The sequence below is a fragment of the Sorex araneus genome, chromosome X (genome assembly GCF_027595985.1).
Source record: "Sorex araneus isolate mSorAra2 chromosome X, mSorAra2.pri, whole genome shotgun sequence".
Lineage (NCBI taxonomy): Eukaryota > Metazoa > Chordata > Mammalia > Eulipotyphla > Soricidae > Sorex > Sorex araneus.
Genome location: NC_073313.1, coordinates 21262856 through 21281480, shown reverse-complemented (window position 1 = coordinate 21281480; position 18625 = coordinate 21262856). Strand labels below are relative to the sequence as shown.

The 18625-nt window shown below is 35.5% G+C and overlaps 1 protein-coding gene across 5 annotated transcripts in view; it reads right to left on the bottom strand.

The window, feature by feature from the left end:
- Nucleotides 1-18625, bottom strand: part of CNKSR2 (connector enhancer of kinase suppressor of Ras 2) — a 266721-nt gene that overhangs the window by 206715 nt on the left and 41381 nt on the right. For all 5 annotated transcript variants that reach the window (XM_004612236.2, XM_004612237.2, XM_055120826.1 and 2 more), the window contains exons 2-3: nt 16936-17099; nt 9337-9539 (exon numbers count right to left, since the gene is read on the bottom strand). In XM_004612236.2, coding sequence (XP_004612293.1) covers nt 9337-9539; nt 16936-17099 — 367 coding nt within the window. The remainder of the gene's footprint in view (nt 1-9336; nt 9540-16935; nt 17100-18625) is intronic.

Here is an 18625-nt window from a genome sequence, read left to right as displayed (position 1 = left end):
ATATCATGATGTCTTAGGGGTACAAGTTAATGTCTCTTCAAAGTATATGTTACTGTTATAACCCCCACCTTCCACTACAGTCTATTCAACTCTCTGGAGCCTGGCTTCAACCCACCAGCCTCCTCCTCTTCTGGAAACTTCAGTTCTGTGGTCTGAGTTCTTGGTGTTGTTTTCCTGTGTTTTGTCTGTTCCTTAGCTTAGATTTTCTTTAACCTCATATGTGAATGAGATCATGTAGTATATTAATTTTTTTCACATGAACTGATAGGGTGGCTATATTTATTTTGTTTTTGTTTAGAGGCTACACCGGGCTGTGCTCAGGTCTTAATTCTGGGCTCTGCGTTCAGGGACCACTCCTATTAGGCTTATAGAGGGTGCCAGATATTGAACTTGGGTTAGCTTCAGGCAAAGCAGCCCTAATCACTGTACTGTCTCTCCAGCCCTTACTCTTCAGACTATTGATGTAGTGGATTACACTGATTCATTTTCTAGTGAAGCAATCTTGCATACCTAAAGTAAATTCCTCTGGGGCATGGCATGTGAGTATTTATAAATTTCTGGGTTTGTTTTGCATATATATGTGAAAACTGCAAACCAATATATGTGTGTGTGAGCAAACTACAAACCAATACATATATATACAAGTCTATATATGTATATATATAATGTGGTGTATATATATATATATCATCATCATCATCATCATCATTACCATCATTCTGTTGATCATCGAATTTCTTGATCAGTCTCAGTAAGGTCTCCATTCGTCCTAGCCCTGAGATTTTAGAAGCCTCTTTTAACTCGTCCATCCCAACGGTGCTGCACTGGAGGCTCTTTCAGGATTAGGGGAATGAGACCCATCATTGTTACTGGTTTTGGCATATGAGTACGCCACGGGGAGTTTGTGAGGCTCTCCCATGTGGGCAGGAAACTCTCGATAGCTTGCCAGGTTCTCCGAGAGGGAGAAGTAGGCTATAAGATGTCACTTCTGGGAGCTCGGTTTTATAGTCTGGATGTTGGCCATTGGTGGGATTACACAGCGCCACAGGCAGTTTCTGGGAGTGACCGCCTAGCTACTGGAAAATGGGGGATCTGGGCGGAAGAGGCCCAGGCCCGATCCAAACAGGCTTGGAGATCTCAGCCCCAGGTCACGCACACCTGGGTTCCTCTGCCAGTTCCTTCATGTGTGAGGCTCATCCGAATGTGTGGAGAGGGGCCTTGAACATGGCTGTGGCTAGGTTCTGGAGGTCTTCGGCTGCCGGGGCTCTGCTTGGGGCAGGGAGGGAAACTCAACCCACCCCTTCCGAGGGGCCCCAGTGAAGACAGCCAGGCACAGGGGCAAGAGACTGCTATATTCGCTTTCGGTCCCCGGCATCCTATATGGCCCCCTGAGCACCATCAGGAGTAATTCCTGAGTGCAGATCTAGGAGTAAGCCCTGAGCATCGCCAGTTGTGACCATCCCCCCAAAGTAAAAAGCTTATTTCATGTGAAGAAATTAAAATGGAATAATTAAAAAAATAAATACAAATCAAGCCGTGAACTACATGTGTGAGGCCTATGTTTGATCCCTGGAAGCATATACATACAGCAACACACACTCCCTCTAGCCTAAACGCTGGAGAAATCACCTGACCTGGGACTTTACCTCCCAAACTGAAGGGTTTTCCAGTACAATATGATGACTTTAAATACTAAAACAAATATTCTGATTATCTATATTTCATGGGGGGTAAATTTCAATAAACAGGTCAATTTCATCTACACTGTCAAGGTTATGTGTACATAAATTATTTGTAGATTTCTTCATTATCCTTTTGACTTTGATTGCTCTACCATGTTTGTTTTCAGTTTCAATGATTGCTGTTTTTCCATTATTACTTTCTCCTTTGAGTTTATTTTCTTAACTATTATCCTATTTTTATTTAATTGTGTCTTGTTATAAGATCATTTTATATAAGATATACCCTCTTAACAAAGTTTGAAGTGCACAAGACAGTATTTTTAACTAGAGGCACAATGTTGTACAGCAGCTCTATGACAGTGAGTGACTTCCAGCTACTGGTTAATAGATACAAAAAGGTTGAAAATAATTTCTTTAGAATGCTTCCATTTTGCTGGACTTAAAACTTAGCAATTATTTTTGTACTATCCTGAGAATGAAACTTAAATATCTGGTTGCATAGTTTTATGATACAAGGATTCAGTTTTACAGATTTACCTTTCAAAATTCCCTTCTCTAGGTGACACTAAAATTATGATTTATTCCTTTTTAATTGAATCACTGTGAGATACACAGTTACAAAGTTGTTCTTGAATGAGTTTCAGTCAAGCAATGTTCCAACACCTATTCCTTCACACATTTCCCACCACCAATGTTTCCAGTTACTCTCCCACCGCCACGCCCCCCACCATGGTAGAGACTTTTCTCTTCCTCTCTCCCCCTCCCCCCTCCCTGTCTCAATCCTTTTGGGTATTATGATTTGCAATACAAATACTGAGAGATTATCACTTTGTGTTCTTTTATCTACTTTCACCATGCAGTGCTTATTCAGAGTGACCATTTTCAACTATCATTGTCATTCATAGTGTTCCCTTCTCTATCTTGTTTAATGAACTTTCAAAAAAATTCCTGAGACATTCTCTTTAATTCAAGGATTACTTTGAAGTTGACTTTTTGATTTTTAGTTTGAATCCATTTTGGTCTAAAAAAAACCCTTGGATTTTAATGCACTTGAACATGCTTAAACTTGTTTTATAGTGCACATATAGTCTACTCTGCTTTGAATTTCACGGACACATAGAAAAAACTGTACTCTGGTGTTGAATGATATGTTCCTAAAATGTCAATCATATCTAGTTTGGTGGCGGTAGTATTCCACTTTTCTAATCCTTACTTACTTTCTGTCAAGTAGATTCATCAACTTTAAAGAGTACTGATAAAGCACCTAACTACCATTATAGTTTTTATTTTTTTTCATTTAGTACCATCGGTTTTTACTTTACGTACTTGGGCATTTGCTTTGGATCCTTGGAAGAATAAAAAATTAGTGAGATAAGTACAACATAATTCTCAATGTTATCTTCAAAATATGCAAAATGTAAAAGCTATTTAATGACTGAATGACTATAGCCAACTGGATATTAAAGCATATTTCTCACTTTATTCTTCATTCAAATTTCAAGTAGATAAACTAATAGGGGGAAAATCTAAACATATGGGGCTCAGTGATATGGTTCAGTGGTAGAATGCCTGCCTTGCAGGAGTGAGGCCAAGAATTCAATACAGGTATTGCTCCATGTCATGTCATGAACTGCACTGAACATAATTCTTGTGGCACTACCATTGGGAACTGCCACAGCAACCAAGTGTGTACAACCACTAGTAAGCATGCCCAACAACCAACCAAGTGTATGACCCCTTGACAACAACAACAATGAAGGGGATAGGGGAAACTAAGCATATAACAAAAGTAGATAAGCAATAACATTAATGATTTTATCTTATAGTTAATTTGTGTAAAGAGAAATCATATACACTGATACTTAAACCATTCTTAACCAGCTGATATTAATACTTGGCATGACCATTTTAGTCATACATCTATATAATTAAAAGAAAGCTCACATATAGGAATCTACTCTTTGAGGATGATGATTCAATCATGAATTAATAACCATTTGAGCTAAAAATGTCTCTGTGTAGTGCAGAGTAAGGAAGGCATTTGCCTTGCACAATGACCCATTTTCGTCCCTGGCATGACATATAGTCCCCTGAGCCCCACCAGGAGTGATCCCTAACAACAGAGCCAGGAGTAAATCCTGAGAACAGCAGGGTGTAGTCCCAAAACAAAAAATAAAAAGAAATCCATCTCTATAGTTTAACCGTACACAATAAGCTAAAAAGTAAATTAAGGGAGTAATTTGACTTTAAGTCAACAGAAATTCTAAAGAAACCTTAACCTGAAGATCTCAGGCTACTTACAAAAAAGAACAGGACGACTCAACATAAAGAAAATTAAGTTTATGGCAGGAAAGATTTCTGATGCCAGAAGTTGCAGAATAAAGCTCTTATTTCATTCTAGTACAAAGGATTATGACCTGTAAAAATTATTCTTGGGCCTAGAGAGAGAGAGTACAGTGTGTAGGGCACTTCGCCAGCATGTGTCTCACCCGAGTTCAGTCCCAGCACCTCAAATGGCTCCTGCCCTCCAAGAGTTCTGCCAGCAATGATGCCTGAGCTCAGATCTAGGAGTGAGACCTGAGCACAGCCCAATACCGCCCCCCCAAAAAAACCTTTTCCTTGTCTTTTATTTTTTATTTCCAAGTTTTACTTTTATAATGTTTATGTATGTACAATGAATGATATAGTGAAAAACTAACCTATTTATCAAGTTTTATGTTCTAAATAACTTAAGTGAATTAAAAATTTTCAAAATGTTTTTTTCATATAAAATTCAAATTAAAATAATGATTTTTGTACCATGATTATTATATTCAACATTTTAAATGATTTTTAACTGTTTACATTGATTCCTGTGTTAATGAATTGTATCAGGGAAGTATCATAGTTTTTTTTTTTTTGCTTTATGGGTCACAGCTGGCAATGAACAGGGGTTACTCCTGGTTCTGCATTCAGGAATCATTCCTGGCGGTGCTCAGAGGACCATATGGGATACTGGGAATCGAACCCAGGTCGGCTGCGTGCAAAGCAAACGCCTTATCTGCTGTACTATTACTCCAGTCCCAGTAGCATAGTTTTAAAGAGAAGACTATTATTAAATGTAATCTTAAGTGTCTGGACTGGAGCGATAGTACAGCAGGCATGGCGTTTGCCTTCCACGCAGCCAACCCGAGTTCAATTACTCCACCCCTCTCGGAGAGCCAGGCAAGCTACTGAGAGTATCTCGCCTGCATGGCAGAGCCTGGCAAGCTACCAATGGTGTATTCGATATGCCAAAAAAAGTAACAACTAGTCTTACAATGGAGACGTTACTGCTGCCTGCCTAAGCAAATCGATGAGCAACAGAATGACAGTGTTACAGTGATACAGTGACTCTTTAGTGTCTAATATTCCTCAAAAAATCATATTTTCCTTGTCTTTTAAACAGAAGCATTACACTTAAAATTTGAACTATCCTAAACAAATGAAATACTAACTTATTTTTTTTTTACAAACTAAGAATTTAACCTGATTTGGAAATGTCTTACTACTTCTCATATGGCTCTGCTGGGTGTGAGCAGTAGCAGCATTAATATAAATACTTGTCACTGGAACAAGATATGCCAGGAGAGAGCAGTGAGCACATGAGGAAAAATATGCCCAAGCAATAATGAGCCACATTATCTGGAAGCATTTGAGGAGGATTTCTTTCTTTGACTGTTTATTTTTCTGCTTTAAGGCTTATTCGAATGTTTCACATAATAGAAGAAGGAACAAATGTGATCTTTATCCTATGTAAAGTGAAATACTGCAAAGATTTTTTTTCAAAGAAAATACTTATTTCTTTGGTACCCTAATATTTATGTCTTAAATATTCAAACATTAAATATTAAACACTGAATATTCTCAATGACATGACATAAATCTCAGTGAGCCCTTTCAAAATAGAATTGTCTTGGAAAATACTTTAGGAAGATTCAGAATTATTTAATTAGGAATTAATTAATTAGGATTTAATACTAAGCATGAAAGGAAAACAAACTTTCACTTCATCAAATTAGCATTTACAACTAATTTGAAAACTTTTAATGCTACTGTATGTAATACTAGTGTGATCTGTTATCCTTCAAATATAGATTGATTTGGCAAAGCCATATAAAAGTGCAAGAAAGATGAGGTGTGAAAAACAGCAGGGCATAGGTTAAAAATAGACAAGTAAACCATGCACTGTAAACAAACAGTAAAGCAACCAACTGTGAGGCATTTCCTTTGGGAAGATCTGTTACTTATTTCAAGTCAATATTTAAAATGGGAGAAGAAAAGAAACTCTACTAACATTAGATTTTATTCAAGAAATGTAAGGAGTTGGTTTAAAAAAATTATTGAATAGCAACTACACACATTCTTTTAAAGCCATAGACATCAATAAGATCTAGATGATATTAAAAGATATCTCACTGATGTCTTCAAAGCAAAATTCATATAAACTTTCTCTAATTTAAATTACATAAAACAAATTAAAATAGAAAGGCCAACACAAGAAAATAGGTATTTTTGTTTAGTATTTCAGGAGAATTACTAAAGTGCAGATAAATCTGTTTATATATACTGTGTTCCTAACAATCACTTTCTCAAAAGTCTTAGAATTATTCAGTTTTCAAAAGGATATGTAGAAAGACGAAAGGACATGATAAAGGAGAAACAAAGGCTCTGTATCAGATAAAAATAGATTCACATTATAATTTCATGCTAGATGAATGACTTCAGGAAACTTACTTAATATCTCATGTAAATTGGGGATAATAATACCTACTTCCAGAATGCAATGACTTGATAAATATAACACATCTAGCTCAGTAGCTAGAACTACATAAATATTTTTGCCTATTATTTTTTCTCCTTCCTGTGACACAAAATAAAACATGCAATAAATACATATGTTAGTGCTGTGCATGCAAGTGCCTCCCAATATACATTAAAAATCTAATGCTATAACTTTTATCATTGTTTATTTTTATTAATTAAACTAATTGGCATAAATCATTCTGTACTGAAAGAATAAATTAAGATTAAAGATTCAATGCTTGGTAATAAATGATTGGATTAGACATTTCAAATTATCCAAGTTAAAGGCAATCTATAAAGAACACTTAAGAATTACGTTAAAAATTAAGAATTTCAGGTGTAAGAATTTTTAAAACTTTAGAATTTTAAAAACTAAAAATGTTTTCTAAATATAATTTATATGGAATTTTAATGTTCTAAATTTTTTGAATTAAAGCAAAAATGAAAAAGAACAAGATATTCTTAACTTAAATAAAGACATAAGACAGATTAGTTCTGTTCTAGAACTTAAAATGAAATTAGCATAAATAATACATTTTAAAAACAAGGACTTAAATAATGATTCTACCTACAAGTCACTAATAATTTTTCTAGTATTTATTCTTTGATATTTTATAAATGTAAGTAAGATATGACTTTGGTGAACAAAAAAATTAGTTACATAATATTGGTAGTCAAATGAGAACTTTATAAGAAAAATAACATTCAAGCCCATCAAAAATGGGAAGAGATGAACAGAAACTTCCTCAAAGAAGAAACACAAGTGGCCAAAAGGCATATGAAAAAATTCTCTATATTATTAGTCATTAGGGAAATGCAAATCAAAAGAATGAGATATAACCTCACATTAGAAAAACTGGCATACATCAAGAAGAACAACCAGTGTTGGCGTGAATGTGGAGAAAGAGACCCATTTCCTTGCTGGTGGGAATGTTGCCTGGATCAGTCTTAATGGAAAACAATACGGACATTCCTCAAAGTATTAGGAACTGAGCTTCCATATGACCAAGTCATTCCACTTCTTGGAATATATCTCCCAGGGCCCAAACACACAAATCTAGAATCTGCAATCCTAAGTTCACTGTAGCCCTAGTCACAACAGCCAAAACATGGAAATAACCCACTCTCCCCAGGACTGACGAATGGATAAAGAAAACTATGGTACATATATATATGATGGAATGCGATTCAGCTATAGTAGTATTCCAAATTGAAAAGACGAACTTTTTAAATTTTCTACCTCATAGATGGATCTGGAGAGTTTCATGTTCAGTGAAGGAGTCAGAAGGAGAGGGACAGACACAGAATGATCTCTCTCATATGCAGCATATAAAGAAACATAGTCAAGGCAAAACAAATGCTCAAAAGCAATAAAAACAAAGAGTAAATAAAAAAAGAGAGAGAACAGTAAATTCTGCAGGTCTTATATTTTTACCTACCTGTGATGTAAAACAAGTCCAGTATGGTGAAGTCACTCATTTCCTGCTTTCCCGTCTACTTCATCCTTTCAATCTTTATCCTACCTTTCAGTAGCACAGGACACTACTGTCCAATCCTTCCCCGCCCCCAAATCCCTTACCCCAGCCTTAAAGGCTCTTATCACACATAAAAGGGTATGTAAGGTGATTGTATAACTAATCACATTAGGTAATCTTTTTTTTTGCAATGTGTGTCAAATCATCATATTGTATACTTTCACTAAGACAATTTTATCCGTAAATATAAGGAAATAAAAAACACTTAAAAACAAGATTGAAATCTCTAAGTCCCCAAAAACAAAAACTAGAAAATCTCTTTTAACCAATTCTTTCCTGTCTCCCTGTTATGCCTTCTTAATTTTTTGTCCTATAAGGTGAATTTCTTCTATGAAATCTGTACTTAGTGATGGGTCATGGAGCTCATTCTTTATCCTAGTTCGCTTCATTTACTCAGAAATATTTACTGAACACTCGTTACTGGCTAGAAAATATTCTATAAAATTATGGTGTCACTGAAGAAAACAACTGAAAATCTCTGTTCTCTTGAATGATACATCATACAAAAAACAGCAAAAATAAAATGAGTAAATCATACAGTAACTTTGGAGGCTGTAAGGATTATGAAAAGACAGCAAAAAATATTAATTCTGAAACTCTCTTTAGGGTACAATATTAATATACACAGGAGTTTAGCACACACATTTTGACTTCCCAAATCTCTATCCATAATTTGAATTTTATGGAAATCAATGAAAAAAGATAAATAAATAAGGATCCAAATCAGTATACTGCTGTAGCACTGTAGCATTGTCGTCCCATTGTTCATCGAGTTGATGGAACAGGCACCAGTAACATCTCCATGGTGAGACTTGTTGTTAGTGTTTTTGGCATATCGAATATGCCATGGAGAGCTTGCCAGGCTCTCCATGGCATATTCGATATGGGCGGGATACTCTCAGTAACTTGCTGGGCTCTCCATGAGGGACAGAGGAATCGAATCTGGGTTGGCTGTGTGCAAGGCAAATCCCCTACCCACTGCTCTATTGCTCCAGTCCCAGTATATTGCTATGACAGCAAAAAATGACTTCAATCCAGCCGAGAAAGTGTTTTATAATTATGAGGGAGTAATTATGGACTGGATACATAGATATTAATTTTACAGAAGACAAATATCTGATGCTCTCCACATGTGATGGTAAATCATCATTATGCATTTGCTACTTGCTATCCCTTTTCCTTTCCAAACAATTCACAGGATAACATGAAATAGTATTATATTGAAAACAGATTGCTTATGAAATCAGAATCCCTTATGGTACCAAATTATTTATTTGAAATGTGGAATATTTTACCTGTCCAGCCAGGCAAGAAGGCTCTTGGCTGCTCCGATCAGATCCACAACTGAAGTCAGAAAGTCATTAGGCAATTTCCGGCTGGTTCTCCCATCATAATGGCCACTCCTCCTCCTCCCTGTTATAAAATTCTGTAGATTTTTGGCAGATGCATTTAACTTGTGAGAAAGGGTCTTCAGATTTTCTGTTTCCAAGCCATAATTCTAGATTAGACAGAGACAAAATATACTTAAATTTAATATTTAATTCATTCATCATAATTTGTCACATAATTTACTATTTACAAGCAATGGAAATATTGTTAATAATACCAAATGAAAAAGATTTCTAACTGAGCATTAGTCAGAAATGAAGGCTAGAGGGAAATGTCAGATAAATATATTATTATTTTTAATTGTATAAAGAATTAATGTGGACATGCAAATATAAGAACTTTGCATCCAAGCATAAAGATTATAAGATTTATATTTTTTTTCTTGAACCAAAATCTATATTCTGCTACTTGTAAGATTATAATAATTACTTTTGAGTATCTATTAGCTGTCCAAATGAAGAAAGTTTCTATCCAATGTTAACCAAAATAAGCACATTCCAACAATAAAGGTGAAAGAAAAAAGAAATAAATTATATATAAAAAGGCTTTTCTTGACCTTTATAATTACTCCCGTAAGAAGTTTCTATTATAATTTGGCATAAGGAAACACTCAGATTCTTCAGAAGAACTAAAATACTTTCTTCTTTTTATAAGACAAATTCTTTAACTACGTTGAGTTTTAATTTTGCTATGTGAAAGACATTTAAAGAAATCATGAATAACCATCTTTTCTGGTTTTTTTTCCTTTGTCAGGCAGCATGGTGAATACTAAACAGGCGTGAACTCGGTGGCGCGGGTCGAGGGGGGAAAAAAATAGAAAAGTTATGTAACAAACAATGGGACTTGCTTGAAACCCTAGCAACAATAGCAAGTAATGTGTTGAAACAGAATGTAACCAAGATAAAGCTAAACTAAGTGAAACTTATCAATTACAAGGGCGGGGATGGGGGGGGGCGAGGTATACTGGGGTGGTTGGTGATGGAATAGGGGCACTGGTGAAGGGAAGGGTGTTTGAGTATTGTATAATTGACATAATCCTGAGAACTATGTAACCCTCCACATGGCGATTCAATAAAATTTAATTAAAAAGTTAAAAAAAAAAGAAATCATGGAGACCTTTTGTTAAGTGTACTTCCTTCTTTTTCTTAGTCTTATCTCACTTCTTAGTTTCTAACAATATTTATTATTTCACCCACTTTGCCTCCAAATTATTGCAGAGAAGGGTCATATGAGAAATATTTTAAAATTTAAAAAAATTATTAATAGAAACATTTGAGGGGTTATAAAATATACTTGAGGAAAACACTGTAAGTTGCAATTAAAATCTGAAAGTTAACTGAGTTCTTAAGAAAGACTGGCTAACTTAATGACGAGGTGATTTTAAAACAATCCTGACCTTAAAATCTGAAGGCAAAGTAGACGCTCTGAATCCTTCAACTTTAACCATAAAATTATTCAACAAAATTCAAGAATTAGGGATCAGAGATGTAGTACAGTGGACAGGGAGCTTGCCTTGAAAATGGCTGACTTAGGTTTAATCCCTGGCACCTCTAATCGTCCCCTGAGCACCACCAAGAGTTATCCCTTAGCACAGAGCCGGAAGTAAGCTCTGAGCATCACTAAATGTGGTGGAAAAGGGGAAAAATTAGGGAATAGAAAAACATTTTAGGCAGAACCTGAAAGAACACTCTTAAGAATCATTATGTGGAATACTAATAAATAAATATCCTGGGTGCTAGGGATGTAGCTAGGCAGTGGCTCACTTGCCTTGCATGTGTGATGCCCTGGCTTCAGTTCCTGGCACTATAAAATTTTGGAGAAGAGGTAGAAAAGGAGGCCAAAAAGAATTAGAGAGCAAAAAGAGTCCAAATATGTATGTATATATATATATATATATATATATATATATATCAGAGGATGGTGGATAGGAAGTCTTGAAACATCCTGTACAAGTACAGCTAGATTAAAAGTACTTTTTAAAAATTCTAGAAATATAAAAAAACAAAACTATTTTAGAAGCTTAGCTTAAAAACGGTGTATAAGTAGTACTATCCTAACAAATGGGATGGATTAACTGCTCTCTCAAGTCAGTTTTTATCATTACAATTCTCAATCTAAGTAGCTAATATTTAATTACTGACAACAGATACCTGCTTGCTATTTCTAAAGTGGATGGATTTTTGTCAGTGGTAAATGACACATACCATTTAAAGTAAGTGAGGCAAACGTTTGTTTTGATCAGAGGTATGAAGATGAAAAGTATTGTAACAATTTTCAAAATTGCAAGTTTTGGAGGGCTGGGGAGGTAACACAGCAGGTACAGCACTTGCCTTGCATGTGACCAACCTGTGTTGATCCCCAGCACCATTTATGGTCCCCACATTTAGCAATGCCAGGAGTGACTCTTGAGCACAAATGGGTCTAGTCACAAAATCAAAAAAGTAAAATGTAGGTTTCATTCATTAGAAGCATTCTGCTTTTTTAAAAAAAAATCTGGGTATGCAATTAAAAAGAGAAACTAGGGCATTAATTTTTGTATAGGAAGTAGTAAGTCAAGAAAACAATAATTGGACACGAAATATACACAGCTATTTTGTTTGCCCTACTTGGTCATTTACTTGGCCAATACAAGTGTGCCAGGAACCATTCCTGACTTTTGACTAATTGAATCTAGTCCTAAGGAATTGCTGCTAAATCCATACTATTATATTCCCATTCACACACCAAAAAATATGAGAGAAACAAAGAAAAACATTTTACATTTGAGATTAAGTTGGCTTTAGTGACAAATTCTCACTAAGCTCTTAACTGAAAGTATTCAGTCCTAGCACTACATAGTTTACAGTGAGAATGTTATTTTATTTGAGCTCGTAATTGAATGCATCATGTAGTACGTGTTTAGGTTTATAATACTTTGCTTTATAAATAATGTCCTAAAAAGAATTTAGTTAAAGAATTTTAGAAATAAACTCTTTGCAGATATACCAAGCAAGTATGTCTCAAAGAAACATATCCTAGAAATAGTATATATCATAATTTTCAAGGTAAATATCTATTATATGAAAAGCACTGAAGGATGAAATAAAATGACTTTTATCCTGTCACGAACAGTTCACTTATACCTCCCAATAAAAAGTATATGCCTTAAGTGAAGACCTATGCCTTAAATTATATATTATTTATGCTTTACTATTTCAATTAATAGTCTGTGCTATTTAAGCACAAAATGATAGTGTTAATAGATAGAGACAACTAATACACCATTAAATATTGAAGGTTCTTTCTAGAATAACTTGGTATAAAAATATCATTGGTACTTTATTTATATTACACAAGTTAAAAACTTATTAAATAACCTTTGATTTTCATCAGCTGTCCTAACAGTTATTTCCCATTAGGAATAAGTTAGACAAGGCAGATAAAAATACTCCATAGTTCAAAAGACACAACTTCAATCACAGGTTATGTGAACAAGTGGGAAAAACTATAGTTCTCTGCAGAAAAACAACTTTATTCAGTAATAAAACATTTATTTAACACCTGCTATGTGCTAAGTACTGGATAGAAAGCATTTTGTAGAATCAAAGTAGTCTAAGCAAGGAATATTGTCATACAAAGTTTAAGTCATCTTTCTTATCATTACTTCTTATTGTCAACGAAATCAAAATTCTAAGTTTCCTGTGAACACTCTAAACTCTCACTATGCTCTCTTCATGCATGATATTCCTTCTGCCTAGATAAGCCCAATCCCCATATTTTGGTATGACAAACATCTACTCATCCTGTAAGTTCTAATGGAAATACTACCTACATTTCTTGGATCTCTTCACGTCTTTCTGAATTCCCCTGGGATTTTCTTTAAATCTTTATTTTCTTGTAAAGATTGATGTCTTCTTTACTGAACTACAAACGGCTTAAGAGCAGAGAATATACCTTCTCATCTATGTATTCCAAATGGCAGTGATTTTGAGTTTGTATATACGATTTTTGAAAGACATAAATGTAGTACATGAGGGAAAAAAGTAAAAAGGACACCAGACACATAACAGCTTCAAAGAGAGAAGATAATAGTTCCCTATTCCCATCATAGTTGCATCAACTAAGCTTGCAGGTAAGGGATATTGCCTCATTTTATAATTGTGTGCAAAAGTAAATCAGAATTCACTGTTCAAAAATTTGCGTAATATTTACTGTAAAACACCTGTTTCATAGACTAAAAGATTATTGACACTTCTGACTCGCAGTCACTGGGAAGCAGTGAAAAGGTAGTTTAATATTCGCTTTCTTAGGGACATGTAACCAATGTACTGCCCACTACACAATGGAAATAACAACTTTATATTTTTATTTATTTTTCCCAAGAAAATGATGCAACACCACAGTTGCTTAAATGCAGAACTATAAAGGAATTAACATTTAACATATGAAGAGATTTATTATAGCTCCATGCTCAAACATCAAAATGGTTTAGGACTCATTTATGACCTCATAATTTTAAGTGACTTTTAGGTCAGCAGTCTTGGTTTTGTGGGCCAAACTTCAAAGTTCTCAGCTCTAAAGAACTATTTGCAGTTAACATTGCAATCATTAAACTTCTTTATTCAATACGCCATTGTGGGAGCCAAGTATGGAACTGGGTCATTTATGTGGAGCCCTGCATATGAAAAATATACTGGACTTCAAGTACTGACACACCAACTATTACTATTACCCAAAAAGGGCAAGTAGGAGACTGTCAGACAACATGGCTTTCCCCAGCCCACTTCTATTGCTTCTTCATGGTCAGTTAATTTGGATTTGTAGGACAGGATGATGAAACATTGTGGACTCCTGCCCGAGTACTATCTTTTAGCCTCTTTTTGGATTCAAATAAGGGATGACGTGTAAGCGCATGTTCTGGTCTAAATTTATTTCTCTTGTCTCAGGAACAGGAAAATAAGGTCTTCGTATGATGTGAAAATGGTGTCAAGTGTCTCACTGCCACTTTCATAAAACAGTTACTCAGCGTTTCACTATTGCCAGGCACTTTTGTCACACAGTATGTGTTCAGTAACTACAGTCACTTTTCCAAAAATGTTCCTACTAGCAGAAGAAACAGACATTAAATTGGTAACTGTCACTGCCATCCCATTGCTCATCGATTTGTTCGAGCGGGCATCAGTAACGTCTCTCATCATGAGACTTATTTGTTACTGTTTTTGGCATATCCAATACGCCACGGGTAGCTTGCCAGGTTCTGCCGTGCGGGCTCGATACTCTTGGTAGCTTGTTGGGCTCTCCGAGAGGGGCAGAGGAATCAAACACGGGTCGGCCGCGTGAAAGGCGAACGCCCTACCGCTGTGCTATCGCTGCAGCCAAACTGGTAACTACACATGTAAATAAGTCTTTATAAAATGAGACATGTGTGTGTGAGTGGTTAAGAGAGCGAATCACAACAAGGAACTAACTTTAGATCGGTCAAGGATGAGGGAATGATCAGAGAATGTTTCTGAGGAAATGACAATGAAGGTAAGGCCGACCATTAAGAGGGATGTACTAGACAATCACAATGGCGTCAAAGTTTACTCTTCTAGAAAACTGTATTCAATAGGTCCCCCTCCCCTGCACCTGCTTATTTCCTATTGCATTTTAGGAAATTTAATGCCATTCTTGATGATATTTAATGAAAATAACACTCCCCACTGCTTTGGTGACAGCTCTTTTATAACTGTCTTCATGCTTTTATAACCACTCTGCAACCTCTTCTTTCCTTCTGTGGATGTTGAAATGCTTTTTTTTGTCTTTCATATCCTCCAGAGTCTTCTTGGGTGATCGCCATATATATGGATTCAATGCTTGTATCCTTAACACTCCAAATCCTATCTTCAACTACTTCTTAGATCAAATCCCTTTGTTCAGCTGTCAGATGAGTATCTGTTTCTGGGTAACTCAGATAACTTAAAGTCAACAAAGTCAAATCTCCATTTATATTCTCCTGAAGTTTACTCTTGCTACTCTAACCTATTTTCATTATTAAAAATGCATCTTTCCTATCTTTGTAACTACAAAAGATGGTATCTTTCTCAACCCTCTCCTTTATCTCACCCATTATATTCAACACATCTCTATTTCTTAGTTTAAATTCTAATCATTGCTGAAATAGATTATTCAGATACTTCCTAACCAATCTCCTTATACACATTTTCCCAGAAATCATGTGATTTCATGACATTCCATTGTTTTCACTATTATTATTTACCCTTTTAAAGGCAAGCATTTAAAACATATTTTAATAAGCATTTGCTTAATGATTTGCTAATGAAATACAAATATCTTATCAAATAAGGTTCTTTAAAGTCTGGCCCTACTGTATTTTTAAAGCCCATTTTCTGCTCATTTTACCCATTTTATAAATCTCAATAGCTAACAACTTTTAAAACACACCATACATATTACTGGGTGTCTATGTATTAATTTTTATTTACTGTAATATCCTTCCCTCCGGACTGGAGCCATAGCACAGAGGGTAGGGCATTCACCTTGCATGAGGTCGACCCGGGTTCAATTCCTCCATCCCTCTCGGAGAGCCTAGCAATCTACCAAGAGTATCCCGCCTGCATGGCAGAGCCTGGCAAGCTACCTGTGGCATATTCAATATGCCAAAAACAGTAACAAGTCTCACAGTAGAGACGTTACTGGTGCCCACTTGAGCAAATCAATGAACAACAGGATGACGGTGACAGTGACAGTGACCCTTCCCTCTATTTTTTTCTACCTACATCCACTACATTGTTCAGATAGGATCCCATCTATCTTAGTCAGAGCTCACAATTCCGTTTGGAGAAGACCCAACAGTGCTCAGGGGACCATGAAGTATTGGGGACTGACCTCAGGCCTCTAGCATACAAATCATGCAACCTAGACTTTTAAACATATCCCTTGCCCCTAAATTAATAATTTGATATTCTGTGTTGATACTAAGTTCATTCTTTTATTTTTGTAATTATGCACTAGTATCACGAGTGTCTTTATAAAACTTTATAGTATATAACTTTATAGTATCTTTATATCACTGTCACCACCAGGCTTCTCAAAAGGGCAAGGACTGGATTTTACATCTGACTAGCATTTTAGTACTGAAGAAATAAATTTTTAAAAACAGAGTTACTTAGAATTTGTGATACTAAATGAAAACCTTTAAAAGAGAAAAAACTCAGTAATTGTTACACATTTACATATCCTAAGTACTGTTGTGACTTTAAGAACTTTATGTTTTATAAATAGCTATCATGTAGTAACACCAGATGAATTATAAACCTCTTTCATTTGTCATATGACTTGTTTAATATACAGGATTCAATGAATTTTTCATCCAGTTGATGGAGAATTAGGGTTTTGTTCAACATGCACTTAAGTTGTTTTTAAGGAAAGAGGCAAAAAGTGAAATGTGATTTTTAAAGTCCCAATATAAACACTTAACACTTAAAAGAGGAAACGTTTCCTTTACACCAGTTTTATGTCCTTACCAATGCACACAGAAGATCAACTGCTTCCAAGATCAGTTCCTGATGACCAATGCGACTGACCCCCAAATCTTCCAGCTCCTGATGTGTAATGCGTAGCAGTTGGTCCCCACTGATCTTCTCTCTCTCAAAATTCTTTATATACTGCTGCAGACAGTCATCAAGACCTAGTAAGAAAAATATGGAAGACCAGAATCAATAAAAGTTGAACCCAACAGAAGAAAATAAAGTGTTAACTTCTATCAAGTCAAAAGTTAACACTATTTCAACTCTGGACTAGTTTAGTCCTTTTAATCAACCTGGACTGCAGTGGAGAAAAATAATCAGTATGTTGCATCTGTTGTTGGCAAATTTATTAAATTTCACAAGCAACTACCTCTTTGCAGCAGTTCTCTTGGTTGCCTATTTCATGAAGTTGCTCATTGGCAGAGTCCTCTACTTCCAAACTTATCTAATTATCTTTTCTTCTTTATCCCCTCCACATAGTGAAGCCTCCCTGTTGTATTTACAGTCTCAATGACAAGCGCTACTAACTATTCCAATGTAAAAACCCAGTGTACTGGTGTTTTCTTAGATTTACCTACCATCTTTATTATATCATTGCAGTCAACCAACCTCCATGTCCTAGCAACTGGTCCTCTGAAATGCCTTTTGCATATATCCTTTCTTCTCTTTATTCTTGCTCTTAAATCAAGTCTTGAAAACTTCTGATACTGCTCTCTACCTTCAAAGTTTTCAATGTTTATTTGTTCTTACTGAAGGCAGTAAAACCTGAACTCCTTTGAATCGTGTACAAGGACCTTTCTGACCTGGATCTTGCATTCCTCTAGAGCAGCATGTCTCACCTTGGGGCCATATGCCCCCGACCCATGGATATTCCAAGAGGGCCACATGTAAAAATCGCAAAAGTCTGGGGCTATGGTAGAGGAGTAGGGGTCTACTGGTAGGATGAGAGGGCACAGGATTAAATCAAGGTCGGAAGGGGGCCAATGCAAGAAAAATCTTTGGAGACACAGCTCTAGACTGAGATACGCTCCATATCTGTAATTCTTATTCTCATTACGCGCCCCCTCCATTATACTGTAATACTTTGTTCCATGTCTGTATGTCCAATAAGTAGCGTAGAAATGAGGCTGAATACTGTCTCTCAAAGTCTGAAGTAGTGGGACTAGGGCCTAAAGTACAGTGACTGACAGTAGTGCTTGGAATAAATTGAAAAAACTTAGGCATTAATTTATATTTTATATATTACCTGATCAGAATATATAGGAAAATTTTAAATAAGTGCACAATCTAAAAACAGAACTGGGGAAAGTGTGTTCAGCCCATGGCATTTTGAGAAATTATGTCTTGGTGTTATTACAAAATATAGAGCAGGTTATTATTTACTTGATTTTTCTCAAGATTTATCTATATAAGGGAATAATAAAGCACCTCCTAGGTCACCAATGACAGAATCACTTTGACATTACAGAACATGTAAGTTACACATCCCAAGTCACAGGGTAGAAATAAGAGAGGGATTTATTTTGCATCTCAACAACTGTCCCTAATTTACTTATACCACTATATGATACCACCATATAAGAGGGACCTTGGCAGCTATATTTAAAGCATAAACTAAATATAAAACATATGGTTTGAAAGAGATATATATATATATATACATATATATATATGAAGAAAGAGGTAA